At 49.3% G+C, this 15,509-nt stretch overlaps 1 protein-coding gene across 4 annotated transcripts in view; it reads left to right on the plus strand.

The window, feature by feature from the left end:
- RNF213 (ring finger protein 213) overlaps positions 1 to 15,509 on the plus strand; it is a 131,509-nt gene that overhangs the window by 89,921 nt on the left and 26,079 nt on the right. For all 4 annotated transcript variants that reach the window (XM_073005470.1, XM_073005469.1, XM_073005473.1 and 1 more), the window contains 11 exons: positions 252 to 370; positions 1,479 to 1,598; positions 2,048 to 2,193; positions 2,549 to 2,696; positions 2,969 to 3,104; positions 6,316 to 6,507; positions 8,028 to 8,173; positions 9,656 to 9,810; positions 11,024 to 11,236; positions 11,529 to 11,710; positions 12,362 to 12,482. In XM_073005470.1, the coding sequence (XP_072861571.1) occupies positions 252 to 370; positions 1,479 to 1,598; positions 2,048 to 2,193; positions 2,549 to 2,696; positions 2,969 to 3,104; positions 6,316 to 6,507; positions 8,028 to 8,173; positions 9,656 to 9,810; positions 11,024 to 11,236; positions 11,529 to 11,710; positions 12,362 to 12,482 (1,678 nt within the window). The remainder of the gene's footprint in view (positions 1 to 251; positions 371 to 1,478; positions 1,599 to 2,047; positions 2,194 to 2,548; positions 2,697 to 2,968; positions 3,105 to 6,315; positions 6,508 to 8,027; positions 8,174 to 9,655; positions 9,811 to 11,023; positions 11,237 to 11,528; positions 11,711 to 12,361; positions 12,483 to 15,509) is intronic.

The following is a 15,509-nucleotide window of genomic DNA, read 5'->3' on the forward strand; positions in this document are numbered from 1 at the left end:
CTTCAAAGCAGAGGACACAGGAACGGGGAAGAAAACGAGCCTGCTAAGAGAAGATTTCTCATCCCCCTGTGAGAGAAGAAACCACGATCACAGGAGTCTGAAGTTTATGTAAAACTCCTCAGAACGGGTGGCCGTGAGACTGAACCAACAGCTCCAAGCCTTCTGCAGCTGCACAGCTTTGCTTGATTTGCTTGTTTGTGTGTGTGTGTTTGTTTTTAAAATAGGTATTCTTTTTTTCTCTCTTTAAATAGGTATTCTGCTATAAATGAAATCAACAAAATACAAGAAAACGAGGACCGTATCTTCGTCTATTTCATCACAAAACTGTCCCGGATGGGAAGAGGAACAGCCTATGTGGGTTTCCATGGAGGTGAGATCAGAACATCATCAATTTATTTATTTATTTATTTATTTTTTGAGATGGAGTCTTGCTCTGTTGCCAGGCTGGAGTGCAGTGGCTCCAGCCACTACAACGTCCACCTCCCGGGTTCAAGCGATTCTCCTGCCTCAGCCTCCCAAGTAGCTGGGACTACAGGCATGCACCACCACGCCCGGCTAATTTTTGTATTTTTAGTAGTGACGGGGATTCACCATGTTGACCTAGATGGTCTTGATCTGTTGACCTCGTGATCCACTCACCTCAGCCTCCCAAAGTGCCGGGATTACCGGCGTGAGGCACCGCGACCGGCCCAGTGAGCGTATTTATTTAAGTAATGTTGGAACTGTTTCTCATTTGGTTCTGCGTTGTAAAAGTCTGAAATTAGAATATTATTGTTAACTTCAAGAGGATTCTTTCCAGATGCAATTAGATTTCTTACCACTGATTACTGTGAAAACGTGAATCCTGGGACGGGAGGCTGTGTGCAGCCTGTCCTGGACTGACTGTAGGCAAGCTCCTCACCTCTTAGCATGCGGGTCACACAGAGCGGAGACCCCTGACTCCCTGACGTACACTGTCGGGAACGCACCGATATGCCTGTTTGGCCAGGAGGGAGAGTGGCGGGCGTCAGGCTATCTTCAGATCTTTTTTTTTCCAAGGAATAGTCATCAGCTATTTATGACATAGAAAAGTTGGTATTCCAGAAACAGGAAAGTAAGTTTACACGAATCATTTCCTGGATAATGGAAGGCAGACCTTGCCAGTGTCCCCCACCCCTCACTAACTGTGATACAGCAAATACAACAATGCACGGGTGAAAGAACCACAGGCCTTATCCATGTGTGCTTCCCACACCTGCCATTGCAGGTCTTACCGTTGCTGTTTATGTTGAAGTTGTTGATGTGCGTAGCATCGGGTCTTGTATAGTATAGGGTCGGGGGTTTCTGTGCAGGCCTATTCCAGGGTTTCAGCTTCAGGGTGCCAGTCATTCATTTTGCAGCAAGGTAATGACAAGCCAGGGTGTGCAGTGTTCCTGCTTAGGGCTGAGCAGCAGCCGGGAAAGACACGAGACGGTTGTGGGTGGCTTCACTCTTCACAGGGCTGTGGCAGTCTGTCCACATCGATGACCTCCGGAGATCCACCCTCATGGTTTCAGATATGACCAGGCTGCAGAGTGTCACCATCAGCCAGCTGTTCGCGCCCGGAGACTTGCCTGAGTGTGAGTCATGAGGCGGAGCCTCTGGGGAGTGGGTGGTGGAAGGGCAGATGGTAGGTGTGGAGCATGACATGCACATGGCACTAGGAGCAGGGCCACCATGTGTCGTCCCTCAGCAGGAGCTTGGGGACACGTGCAGAACTGACTGGTAGCTCATCATAGAGCACCAGGGCCGAGCAGGTGCGCTTACCACAGGCTGAGGTAGAGCTCTGTGAGCAGGCCAGCCATGGAAGTGAGCGCCTAGAACACGCCAGAGCCCAGGCTGGAAGGAAGGGGCTGCCTTGGGGGCTGATCTTCATGACCGTGATTTCTCATCTGCGGACCCATCACCAGAGCGGGGGCCAGGGAAGCCTGCACCTGGAGCCTAAGCACACAGACTCCCAGATGGCGCCGCTGCCAGTCCCCATGCCACTTTCTGAGCAGTAACGCAATCACGTTTGCTTCGACTGCAGTGGGCTTGGAACACCGGGCGGAAGACGGCCGTGAGGAGGCGATGGAAACGGAGGCCAGCACGTCAGGGGAGGTGGCAGAGGAGGCCATGGAAACAGAAGGTTCTGAGAAGGTGGAAAAGGAAACTTCTGAACTCGGAGGCAGTGACGTAAGTTCTGGTTCTTGGGACCTCCCCTTGTGCTGCTGGTGACGCTTCCGAGCTGCCTCTTTATGCTTTTGCACTGGAAGCTAGAGGAGCCGCCACTGCTGTGCGGGCGTGAGGATGGCGCCCCCCTTTCCTCACACAGCGATGGTCTTGTTGCTGGTTATTGGGGGTTACTGGGGGTCAAGGCCATCTGCACTGGCAGTGTGGTGGGGGGTGGGGGTTGGTGTCCTTCTTTGTCCATGAGGACCGCCGCCCTGTGCTGTTTGCTGCATCGAGACCCTCATCACATATGGGTGGTTTGGCTTTTACCCACCGTGTAAGTGGCAGAAACGGGCAACCTAACCGTCTCCACCAATAGGTGTCGATCCTGGACACCACCAGGCTGCTGAGGAGCTGTGTGCAGAGTGCTGTGGGCATGCTCAGAGACCAGAACGAGAGCTGCACGCGCAATATGCGGAGGGTGGTGCTCCTCCTGGACCTCTTAAACGAGGACAGCGCGTGCCACGGTATGAGCCTCCCCACCCCTCTTGCCCCTGCCCCCATGTGGGCTCTTCCTGAGGAGTGGGCATCATTTCACTGCGCGTTGGGGCACCCTCTCAGGTTTCCATGGCTCAGCAGAAGCAGTGACACAGTGGGAATCTAAGAGCATCTCTCAGATTTTGCTCTAGAATTGGCCTGGCCAAAGGACTTCCCTTCCTGGGGCGGGTGGGTCAGAAGCACTCCAGAGCCAACAGCCCAGCCACGGCCATGCTGAACATCTATCTCTGCCTTTGTACAGCCTCTTTCTTGCGGGTATCCAAGATGCGCCTCAATGTCCTTTTAAAGACGCAAGAAGAGAGCCAGTTGCACACTCTGGAGTGGGTGGTGAGAGAAGCCTGCAACCAGGACGCCCTCCAGGAGGCGGGCACATTCAGGTACTGTGACTAAAGGAAGGAGGGAGTGACTCCAATCTGGTGGCAGCATGGGGACCTGCCTGCAGGCATCGTCTCTCCATCCGAGCCATGGGGACTGAGCTGTTTCTTTCTAAACTTCTCAGCCATTCAAAGCTGTAATTTTTTTCCCCAAGAAGCACACAGTAGGTCTGGACAGTGGCCAAATGGCCGGTGCTGGACTCTTCCTCTACTTTTCTGTGTTTACAGTTTTGCATACTAAAAACTTTTAAGAAGCATATCTGTTCTTAGAGTAGAACATTTACTAACATGTTGTTAACCATAGAAAGGGCTGCTGTTTTCAGTTATGAAGTTGAAATGATGTGCAGAGCAGGCAGGGGACAGGCGGTATTTTCCCAGTCCTGCTGTTTGAAGAATGGTAACAGCAAAACCAGGACCCAGCAGCACCATTCACTGCCATGGTTATTTTTCTCTCACCCATGGGACGAACCTTGATTATCTTGGATGTGGCCGTGTATTGTGGAGGAAGGAGGGGTGCTCTGGGCCCCAGAGGAGGGCCTCTAAGACAGACTCTCAGACTTCCTGCCTGACAGCCTAAGAATCCAGTGACTTTGTTATTTGGGCCCAGCTTTCTCATCTCTAAAAGACAGCGGACCTCCTCCATGAGTCCCTTCCAGGTTCAAGCTTCTGCGCCAGTGATGGGTTCGCTTTGGGCCTACGGCCAGGTGTGATCTGCAGGAGGGAATGTGAGGAAGAAGCGGGGTGAACAGGAATGGGGGCTTAGGGAGGAAGAAGTGGGGTGAATGGGAATGGGGGCTTACGTACGCCTTCCTTATGACCAGAGATTTTCTGATTCTACTTTTTCTCTAGTTATCCTTCGTTTCTTTCCTTGTCACGCCTTCTGAAGGGATTTTAGGAGATCAGAAATATTTTCATTTCCCTCGGTTCCTCCTTGTGTACTCTATTGATGCTTTTTTTTTTTTTTTTTTTTTTTGAGACAGAGTCTCACTCTGTCACCCAGGCTGGAGTGCAGTGATGTGATCTCAACTTGCTGCAACTTCCACCTCCTGGGTTTCAGGCGATTCTCCTGCCTCAGCCTCCTGAGTAGCTGAGACTACCGGCACCCACTACCACACCCAGCTAATTTTGGTATATTTAGTAGAGGCGCGATTTCACCGTGTTGGCCAGGCTAGTCTCAAACTCCTGACTCCAGGTAATCCACTTGCCTCAGCCTCCCAAAGTGCTGGGATGACAGGCGTGAGCCACAGCGCCCAGCCTGTTGATGCTTTTAATCCCTGACTCCACTTCCCGGGACCAGCCCTGAGTCACTGAACCTCCTCAGTCTGCTCTTCCCCGCTCGCTGTTCATGCAGCACTAGGTCTGGCTTCGTCACATTCCGTGGTCACCGTGAGGCCTGCGTAACCGCTGAGTGGTGGCCAGACCCGCACCCTCAGCTCACCTGCCCCAGGGCCAGCAGCGCCCTGACTACCTCAGTTCACCTCCCCTGTGTTCTGGGGGACTGGAGTCGTTTGTCCTCTTGGGATTAAACAGCACAAATCCTGAGAGTCCTTTGTGTCCCGAACTCTGCCTGCCTGTCCAGATACAGCAGAATCAGGCTCAGCAACTCCAGATACAGGAACCAGGCTCAGCTGCTCCCGCCTCTCCCAGCGCTTGGGTTTTCCTTCTGCCTTTTGTGTTCTGCGACTTTTCCCAGTTGGCTGTTTTCTCCTTCTGGTCACTGGGATGCTTTGTTTTCCCAGTAGACATTTTAAAATTCTTGCCAGGATCCTGTGTACTATATATTTTAAAAATATAAGTATTTCTTTTTATTCTCTTCAAAAGAGAGGCTTTGATTTTCCCCCAACATTAATTACCTTGTGGTTTTTGTCTTTTGTTTTTTTGAGATGGAGTCTCACTCTTGTCTCTCAGGCTGGAGTGCAGTGTCACGATCTTGGCTCACTGCAACTTCTGCCTCCCGGGTTCAAGTGATTCTGCTGCCTCAGCCTCCTGAGTAGCTGGGATTACAGGCACCTGCCACCATGCCTGTAATTTTTGTATTTTTAGTAGAGGTGGGATTTCACCATGTTGGCCAGGCTGGTCTCGAACTCCTGACCTCAGGTGATCCGCCCACCTTAGTCTCCCAGCGTGCTGGGATTAGATGTGAGCCACCGCGCCCGGCCACCTTTTAATTCTTATCCTTTACACAAGAATTTTGAAATAGAGTTTTTATTGTTACATGTAAATATATACAACAAAATATATATAACAACAAAATGTCTTGTAGTTAACCAATTATCTTTCTGTCTGCCTGTCTGTGCATTCATCCATCCATCCGCCTGCCTGTCCATCCACCCGTCAGTCCATCAGCCCATCTATCCATCCACCTGTCTATCAGACACCCAGATCTAGTGTACAAAAATATCAACAGGAACAAATACTTAATTCCAGATAAACATGTGCCGCCTTGTTTAGTTTGATCCGGGACAAATTTATTTTGGTCTCTTCATCTGTATTATAGTCTATCCACATCAGATTTGTAAAATATTTATTTTTTCCAAATGGATTGTCATAATTTTATTTATTTAGAGAACCTCGATGACTTGTTCTGAAAAATAGTTACATACAAAAATTATGCAGCTTTGCAAAAAATAAAGCAGATAGGTGCGGTGGCTCACACCTATAATCCCAATACTTTGGAAGGCTGAGATGGGAGGATTACTTGGGCCAGGAGTTTCAGACCAGCCAGCCAGGGCAACATAGTGAGACCCCATCCCAACAAAAAAATAAAATTAAAAATTAGCTGGAGGTGGTGGCCCTGTCTACTTGCACGGCTGAGGTGGGAGGATCGTTTGAGCCCTGGTATTCAAGGTTACAACGATCTATGATTGTGCCACTGCACTGCAGTCTGGGTGACAGAGTGAGACCCTGTCTCACATATATGTTTTAAAAATAAAAATCAAACACTACTTCACCCTTCCAGTCACCTAATGACAGTTGATTAGATGTAGAATTAAGTTCCATTCCAGTTCTGCCTCTCATCTTAGACATTTTTATGAGTCTGTTTTCTAGGACTTAAAAATGATGAAAAGGTCAAGTTCCTGCCATCGCTGTAGTGTGGTAATTAGTAGACTAGTTGTTTTGTTCACGCTCAAGAAGGAACACAATGTCAAAAGATGGCCGACCGCCATTGTGGTTCCTCTGAGCCGTGGTGGCCAGTCTCTCTCCTGTGCTGCAGGCACACCCTCTGGAAGCGGGTCCAAGGTGCTGCCACCCCTCTGCTGGCGAGCATGATATCGTTCATCGACAGAGACGGCAACCTCGAGCTACTGACCAGGCCAGATACTCCGCCCTGGGCAAGAGACCTTTGGATGTTTATTTTCAGTGACATGAAGCTTCTGAACATTCCTCTTGTGATGAATAATGCAAGGTGAGTGGAAGGCTTTCTTTCCCTGGGGAGAGAAACTATCAGAACACAGCAGGACCCTAATATGCTCTCCCAAGTGCTGGGTGAAACGCAGCCCTCAACTTCAGAGCAACGTTGATGTGGGCGCTTTCTGCAGTAACAATAGGAAGTTTGGCCGGGCATGGTGGCCCACGCCTGTAATCCCGGCACTTTGGGAGGCCGGGGCAGGTTGGTCACAAGGTCAAGAGATCGAGACCATCCTGGCCAACATGGTGAAACCCGGTCTCTACTAAAAATACAAAAATTAGGTGGGCGTGGTGGTGCGTGCCTGTAGTCCCAGCTATTTGAGAGGCTGAGGCAGGAGAATCACTTGAACCTGGGAGGCGGAGGTTGCAGTGAGCTGAGATTGCGCCACTGCACTCCAGCCTGGTGACAGAGCAAGACTCTGTCTCAAAAAAAAAAAAGAATAGTTAGTTTATGAAGCTCCAAGACATTTTTATCTCCACCCTCCTCATTTCCCTGCTTTCAGAGCACTGGTTCTAGCCAGACCCAGTGTGGTATGGCACGGAGAAGCTGCGCTTAGAACAGCCCCGCGATCTGTGCTGCTTCCCCCTGTGATCTGTGCTCCCTCCCCCGTCCCTCATTCCCTGGTGGAGCTGCACAGCCCCCACCCCCCTCCCCAGGTCTGATGCTCTGGGGCTGAGGCTCAGCTCCCAACAGCTTCCACTTCAGCTTTCAGGGGCTTCAATTCTGGATACAGATTAATAAAGAATATAGAAATAAACGTGCCCAGGCTCAGTGACTCATGCCTATAACCCCAGCAATTTAGTAGGCTGAGGCAGGAAAGTTGCTTGAGCCCAGGGGTTCAAGACCAGCTTGGGCAACATAGTGAGACCCCGTCACTACAAAAAATTTAAAAATTAGGCATAATGTGGTGCGCACCTGTAGTCCTAGCTACTGTAGAAGCTGAGGCGGGAGGATTGCTTGAGCCCAGGAGTTTGAGGTGAGATATGATCACACCGCTCACTGCACTCCAGCCTGGGTGACAGAGTGAGACCCTATCTCAAAAAAAAAAAAAAAAAAAAAAACGGGAGAAGGAGGGAGAGAGAAAGAAAAGAGAGAAAGAGAGAAAGAAATGGAATTTGAATTCCAGTGGAAACACTTATTTAAAAGACAAGGCGCTGCTGTGTTCATGAAACAAAGACTGTCTAACAAGTTGTGCTCTGTGTTACAAGTTATCAAAGACAGACAGGCTCAGGAACCAGAAGACTTGGTTCTGCTGGAGATTTTGGGCAACACACTTGACCCCTGCCAGCCTTGGTTTGTTTTTGTTTTGCCTGTAAAACAAAGATTGCATAAGCTAGTTCCCTAGATCTGTCCTAACAGAAACCCTGGACTGTGAAATAGATCAGCGCTGTCGGCCTGGCCTGTTGGCCCCCTTGTTTTTGAGGCCTGAGAGGAGCTGGCATCAGTGGCGGGTCTTGTCTTGTGTTTTGAGTGACGTCTCACAAACCCTCTTTGTACCGTCACTCGCCTTACTGCAGACATAAAGGTGAGATGGCCTACATCATGGTGCAGAACTACATGAACCTTTCCGAGAACGCTTCCAACAACGTACCTTTCAGCTGGAGAATCAAGGACTATCTGGAGGAGCTGTGGGTCCAGGCTCAGTACATCACAGACGCAGAAGGTGAGGCTACCTCAAGACAGGTCAGATTCAGCACAGGGGAATCACAAAGGGATTGCCTGACAGTGAAAAGCAGATGGGTGGCTACCATCGCAAGGTGAATTTTGGAGATTTTAGTTTTCACACTTTGTTTGTACAGTAGCATCCAATTTATGTCACTGTGTCATTTTAAAGTTTCTGTTGAAGGAGTGAGAGGCCCCGGCAGGACCAGAACCCTTCGGTCCTATGGCAGCGGGAGCCTATGAAATGGTTTTTAGTGCCATGATGGCCAGGTATATGGTGAAATGGGGTGTGTTCTGGCAACAGGAGGACAGTCACCTCTACCAGCTGGTCACTCCCATTCTGGGCCTTCTCAGATTGGGGCACTGGACTCAGGAGATGCCCCCAGGGGAGGTGTTCTCAGAAGGCACGAGCGCCTGGAGTATCCCCTACTCCTAGCTGCCCCATCAGGAATCACAGCCCAGACACCGTGCTGGACTCTGCTGCCAGATGCCAGAGGGCGTGCCATAGTCCAGAAAAACCAAGGACAACGCAACACTTTTGCAAAAGCCGTCTTTCATACATGCAATAATCTCTTCCATGTTTACTTATCGACCACTTGGAAGACTCAAGGTGGCCTTTTTTCTAGGTTACCATTCTGCCACTTTTTCTGAACAAACTCAAAGCAGTCTCTCTCCTCATGAGCATATTCTTTTCTCAGGACAATACCCCACTGACCCTGCTTTTCTATGACAGCATGCGAATTAGGGGCCGCACCCCGCCCACTAGAAGCCAGATCTTTCCAGCTTGCATGGTCTGTGACCCCAGCCCCTGAAGAGCAGCCCACTCGTTCCTGATTTACTTGGACCTGGGAGTTCTAAAACATGCTGTGACCTAGCACCATGCAACATACAACTCAGTCTTATCTCAGGTTTTTCTCTTTGGCTGTTTCTGACTTGAATTTGACACGGCTTCCACTTTCTCTTATTTTATTCCACTGGGAAAATATCCTAGGCCAGACGCAGTGGTTCACAATACTTTGGGAGGCCAAGGCTGGCGGATCACCTGAGGTCAGGAGTTCGAGACCAGCCTGACCAACATGGCGAAACACCGCCTCTACTAAAAATACAAAAATTTAGCTGGGTGTGGTGGTGCGCACCTGTAATCCCAGCTACTTGGTAGGCTGAGGCAGGAGAATCACTTGAACCTGGAAGGCGGAGGTTGCAGTGAGCCGAGATCATGCTACCTACTGCACTCCAGCCTGGGCAACAGAGTGAGACTCCATCTCCAAAAAAAAAAGAAAAAGAAAAATATCCTAAATGTCTAGACAGTTAGGAAGACTATTCCTTCAGTTCCCTACAAAATCAGGCAGTTGGTGCCCCTTTGTCTACGAGCTCCCATTCGACAAGGCGTCCCCTATTCCCCTTCACTCCAGAGCAACCTGGAGGCAGGGGAGTGTCATGACTTAGACGCACTCCAGGCCACTCCTTGGTTTCCTCTCTGCAGGACTGCCAAAGAAGTTCGTGGACATCTTTCAGCAGACTCCTCTGGGCAGGTTTCTCGCCCAGCTCCATGGAGAGCCGCAGCAGGAACTTCTTCAGTGTTACTCGAAGGACTTCATTCTCTTGACCATGCATGTGGCAACGGAGGAGGAGTTAGAGGTAGATGTTTAGATACTGGCTAAGGGTCAGGTGTAGAGCTTGCACGATGGGGCCTGGATGCAGACACAGGACGTTTCTTCAGCGGCCTGGAGCTGGTGCTGTGAAGTCTGGGAACAGAACATGGTCTGCGAAGGGTGCTGGTGGGTGAAGGGGCCGTCCAGTCTCCTCTCAATATTCAGTGTTGCACCCTTAGCCCACCACCCAGGGACTCCTAAAACACAGAGCTCTCCGGGAACACGAGAAGACCTCCAATTTCCCTGACATATCTTCTTTTTAAATGTTAAATTTCTCTTGAAAAAATTAAGGTAAATATGTAATTAACTCTACAGGGTAAGAACAAATAAGTGAAATTCAATAGAAAGTCATACTTTTGACTACCTAAAAATTTTAAACTTCAGTACATAAAAAAGGAAAGTGATAATTGAAGAACATCCTTACAGCCAATATGACTACAGGTTAATATTCTTACGAATCAATAAGAAAATACCCTAAGTTTTAAAAAATGAGTAAACGTTATAAAACAGCAATTTTATCATATCATTAAGCATATCAACATCCAGGAAACATCTGAAAAATTGCTTAGCCTTACTAATAATAGCAAATCAACACAACAGTTTTTAGATATCATGTTTATGTGTTCATTTTGCAAAGCTCTTTTTAAAAAAGGACAGCTGCTGGCCAGTGCTGCAAAGAAACGGCCAGGCCACGCGGCTGACCGTGGTGTGCACAGCGGGCGCCCTGCAGGGCTGCCTGGCAGAGCAGTTGAGAACCTCATCTGATCTGAACTGCTGACTCTGTCCTGAGGAAACTCCTGGAGACGTGGACAAATATTTGGTTACAGGGATGTCCTTTTCAGCTTTGCTTCTAAAAATAATTTAATTGTCCAGAAATACAGGATGGGCAAATTAAAGTATGGCCATAGGATGGGTTATTGAGCTGCTGTTAAAACCATGTTTTTCAAGTATACAAGTATACTCAGTCATAGAGGAAGTTCATGATGTCATGTTCAGTGGCAAAAAGCCCAGAAGACACAGTGACTTTAACGTGAGAGGAGAGGCAGATAGAGAATTGGACAGAAGCAAACGAGACAGAATAGCATGCATGGTTTCTAATATCCTCTTTTATGGTTTTCCAATAGTTCTGATTTTGCATGGGGAAAACATACCATTTTTGTAATTTAAAAATATATTCTAAAAGCTTTTTTGAATCCCAGTTTCTGCAGATGGCTCTGTGGTCCTGCATTAGGGAACTGAAAGCAGCGTCAGAAGTGCCCGAGGAAGAGGTTTCCTTACCGTGGGTGCACCTTGCCTACCAGCGTTTCAGAAGCCGGCTGCAGAACTTCTCCAGGATCCTGACCATCTACCCTCAGGTTCTCCACAGCCTGATGGAAGCCCCTCGGAACCATGAGCTGGCTGGATGTGAGATGGTATGGCCCTCCTCCGCCTGCCCTGAGCTAGCCGCGGGGTGCTTCCAACTCCACTCGGAATGGAGAGCTTTGGGGGCTGTGTTCCTAGTGGGAGATTTCTTCACAAGGCACATACCTCAGCTTAATTCGGAGATGTTAAGAACACATCTCGCTGATGCTTCCCACATCCTAGACAATGAAAGATTCCAATGCAAGCCTGGGACACAAGTATACACGCAGCTAACAGCCAGGGCCTCTGGTGGGCTGGTGGGAAGGGCAACGCTCAGCCACGCCCTGCCGTCTGTCTCCCCAGACCCTGGACGCATTTGCCGCGATGGCCTGCACGGAGATGCTGACGAGAGACACCCTGAAACCCAGTCCCCAGGCGTGGCTACAGTTGGTGAAGAATCTTTCTATGCCACTGGAGCTCATCTGCTCCGATGGGCACATGCAAGGCAGTGGGAGCCTGGCCCAGGCTGTCATCAGGGAAGTCAGGTGAGACCCAGGAGCCCTCACACACTGCTTCATCTGGCACGTGCTCACCAGGAGCCTGCCAAGTGCCAGGCACGTCCGTGAGAAAGACTGGCAGGTGCTCCAGCCATGGGAGGGGCTCTGTCCTCACTCACTTCACGTCTGCTGAACCCTTAGTGAGTGCCAGGCATCCCATTAGGCTGCTGGAGACACAAGAGGCAGCTGTGCATTCAGGGAGCTCACTGTGTACTGAGGCCGTAGAAAGACAGGTGGGATACTGTGACACCGTGTGAGGAATGCTGTCATAGAAAGGACAGCCAGCGCAGGGAGACGCACGGAGCAGGACAGGCCCTCAGGGCCAGAGTCCACTTCCCTAAGGAGACAGTTCCTGTGAGGGGCTGTCAAGGCGAGGTGGGACTTGGCAGGCGCAGGACCGTGCAGTGAGCAGGCTGTGGCAGTACCCCGTGCAGAGGCATCGAGTGGGACACCGAGTCCCAGCTGAGCGTCTGAGGGCATGAGCTGGGGGCGGGCCAGTAAGTGTGTCACACAGGGCTTGCTTGTAATCCTAGCCACCGGGCCTGGACCCCGGGTCCTCATCTCTTCTCCCGTCTCACTCCTCGTTTTACTTTTGGGTTCCTTGGTGGGAGCTGAGTGAGTGACGCCCTCTTTTGACAGAGCCCAGTGGAGTCGGATTTTCTCCACCGCACTCTTTGTGGAGCATGTGCTCCTAGGAACCGAGAGCCGGGTCCCTGAGTTATGCAGGCTGGTGACCGAGCACGTCTTCTTACTAGACAAGGTGAGTACCTGGGCTGGCCTCAGCACACGCACAGATCCACCCTTTTCCAGAAGGAAGAACAGCGCTGACACTGACCCGCAGCTGGGAGACGCTCTTTTGGCTCTGACCGTTTTGTCTAGATGTGCAAAGGAAGGTGATTTCATCACTAAGCCATTATATTTTCCATGTTTAATTGTTTAATTATTTACCCTCTGCTGATTGCTAAGTCAGAGTGTGTCATTTAGAAGCAATTCCAGGAACTGTGTGCAGAAAGGGGCTGACACAGGGAACATGCTGGTGAAACCTTTGGGAGGGATAACCTGGCCTTCGGAGTGATCCCAGAACAGACCACTACCCGGCCGCCTGTGGGAGCTGTTACCATTGTCACAGTCATGGAGACAAGGATGTCAGAGAACGCCACTGGGGTTGGGGTCTTCAAAACAGTGCTGTCAACAGAACCAAGGAACGGGAAACCACCATGCCCTTCATAAAGCTAATGTGGGCTGGTCTCCTGCAGAAAAAAGCCTGTGACCCTACAGTGATGCACCTCTGTGGCCATGCAGTGGTGTCCAGCACCAACAGCCACTCAGCCAAACACGGCCTCTGCCTCTGTCTCTGCCTCACCCGCACCCGTGACCTTCATGTGAGCGCATCCAGAGCCCTCACTGCCAGGGGGTCTGGAAGAGGCAGTGCTGGCTGTACAATGTTTGGAGCACAGGAAGGTGTACTAAAAGGAGGCCAGTACAGATGCTGGATGTGTCGACTCTGACCTATCAGAACATCAGCGACTGAGACAGTGTCAGCTGATTTCCCACCCAGGACGGGTGTGAGCAGCCCAAGGCTACGGTACCAGCTCCCGGAGGCTGGCACAGAGTCAGGTGCCCAAGCTCCTTCTGTCTTGTCCCTAACGTTCAGCTTCCACCCTGTGGCCTGGCGTCACAGCCTGTGGGACAAAAAGCAGGGGAGGTGGAGGACAGGCCGTTTTCCTTAAGAGCCCAACCCCAGACACGCACACACCACCCCAGCTCGTGTCTCATGATCCTCAACTTGGGCACTCGGCCTTACTGAGCTGTAAGAAGCTGAGGAGTTTTTCGTGGCGTGGTCATGTGCCAGGTGGAACCTGGAGTTCCTTTGATAAAGGAAAAGGTGGAGAGAGGGTCACAGGACACAGCCGGTGCCCCCCGTGCTGCCCTTTCCCCACACCCACACAGCATGCAGCCTCTCCAAGTCTCCTCATCACGTCCCGGACCTCTGGGAGATGCACAGGGCTTTCAGCCAGGTCCAACGTGGGTCCTAAGGGCCAGGTGCCCATAAACCCGAAGGTAAAGGAGCTGACCCCTGCCTGCGCACACCTCACAGGATTTAGGAGGTTAGGACCATGGAGAGGTTTTTTTGGTGACAAAATGGCCTCAGAAACTTACTAGGTTTCTGGTTTATTTCCTTCCAGTCAGATCTCTGTGCAAGTAACCAAAGCCAAAGACCTTACCTCATTAGTTTTCATGCTGGAAGCCTGACTTGTATCCCTCCCCAGCCCCAGCTGAAGGGCGGGCAGCCCCTTGGGACCATTTGAAACAAGAGGCTTGGGGGAAAGCCCTGCCCTTCACCGTGAGGCTGGCTCCCTCAGCCGGGCAGGAAGTTGTTGATGGAACTGCTGCAGGATGGCATGGGTGGGACTGCAGGCATGCCTGGCTTTCAGTTCTTTTGGACATATACCTTGAAGAGGAATTCCTGGATCATCTGATAACTGTTTAACTTTATGAAGAAGCACTGTATTATTTTCCACAGTGACTGCAGTATCTTACATCCCCACCAGCCATGCACCAGGGTCTGAATTTCTCCACATCGTGGCCAACACCTGTTACTATCTGATTTTTTTCATAATGGCCACAGTGATAACTCATTGTGGTTTTTACTTGCATTTCCCTAATGACTAGTTATGGTGAGCATCCTTCATATGCTTGTTGGGCATTTGCTGTCTTCTCTGGAGAAATGTCCATTCAAGTCCTTTGCCCATTTTTGAATTGGGTTGTTGACTGACAAAGTTATTAGGATATTGAAAATACACACATCACTTCCAAGTCAGGAATTCAAGGATGGCTTAAAATAAAGAAAAAAATCTGTAAATGTTATCAGTTGTATAAATTAAAAGATAAACTCTAAATGATCATTTCAAAATGTAGAGAGAAAGCATTTGATAAAATTATTTAGAAAGAAATACCCTTGTCAAACTTGGAACAGAAAGGTACTTTCCTTGAGCTCACAATGCCCAAGGTAGACATAATATTAAGATGTCTATACCAACATCATGCTTGCCCATCAAATTCCGTAAGCACAGCCATTAAACTGTCTTGTACAGTGATGATGTGTATTGCCTTTGAAGATGTATATTGCCTAAAAAACAGTGTTTCCACTTCCAACTATATCCTAGAGAAACTCATTTGCTCTCAGACATATGCAAGAATGTTGAATACAGGACTGTCAGGAATTGGAAAAAATCTAAATGCCCATTAACCAGCAGACAGGTAACTGGTATCTTCATCCGTGCGTACAGGAGTGATCTGGACCTAACGTATCATGAAGAGAATGAGTTTCAGAAGCCTCAGTACAGTGTGGTATCATTGATACCAAGTTTTAAAACATTCAAAATAACAATCAGCCCCATGTTAAGACATGCTTACAGTTATCCTAACAGTAGAAATCTAGAAATGTAGTTACCTCTGGAGAGGGAGGGAGGGATGTGAAATTGTAATTATGTATAATGTTTTGTTTCTCTAAAAAAAAAATTATCCCAGCAGCTTGGGAGGCTGAAAGAAAATTTAAAAAAATTAAAAATGTTTACAAAATGATCTAAAGCAAATATTCCAAAAATGCTGAGATTTCTTAAAGCTTGGTGGGCGGTATACAGATGGTCATTATTATTACTTAGAGTATGAAATCTCTTAATAGTGGGAGGGGAGGAGACCTTAAAAGAAAAAGAGGGAAAATCGTAACTTGAAAATGTAGTTCCCTGACAAGCAGCATAATCACAAAAAGGGCATTCAGAGTTCA

This window comes from Chlorocebus sabaeus, chromosome 16 (assembly GCF_047675955.1).
Source record: "Chlorocebus sabaeus isolate Y175 chromosome 16, mChlSab1.0.hap1, whole genome shotgun sequence".
Lineage (NCBI taxonomy): Eukaryota > Metazoa > Chordata > Mammalia > Primates > Cercopithecidae > Chlorocebus > Chlorocebus sabaeus.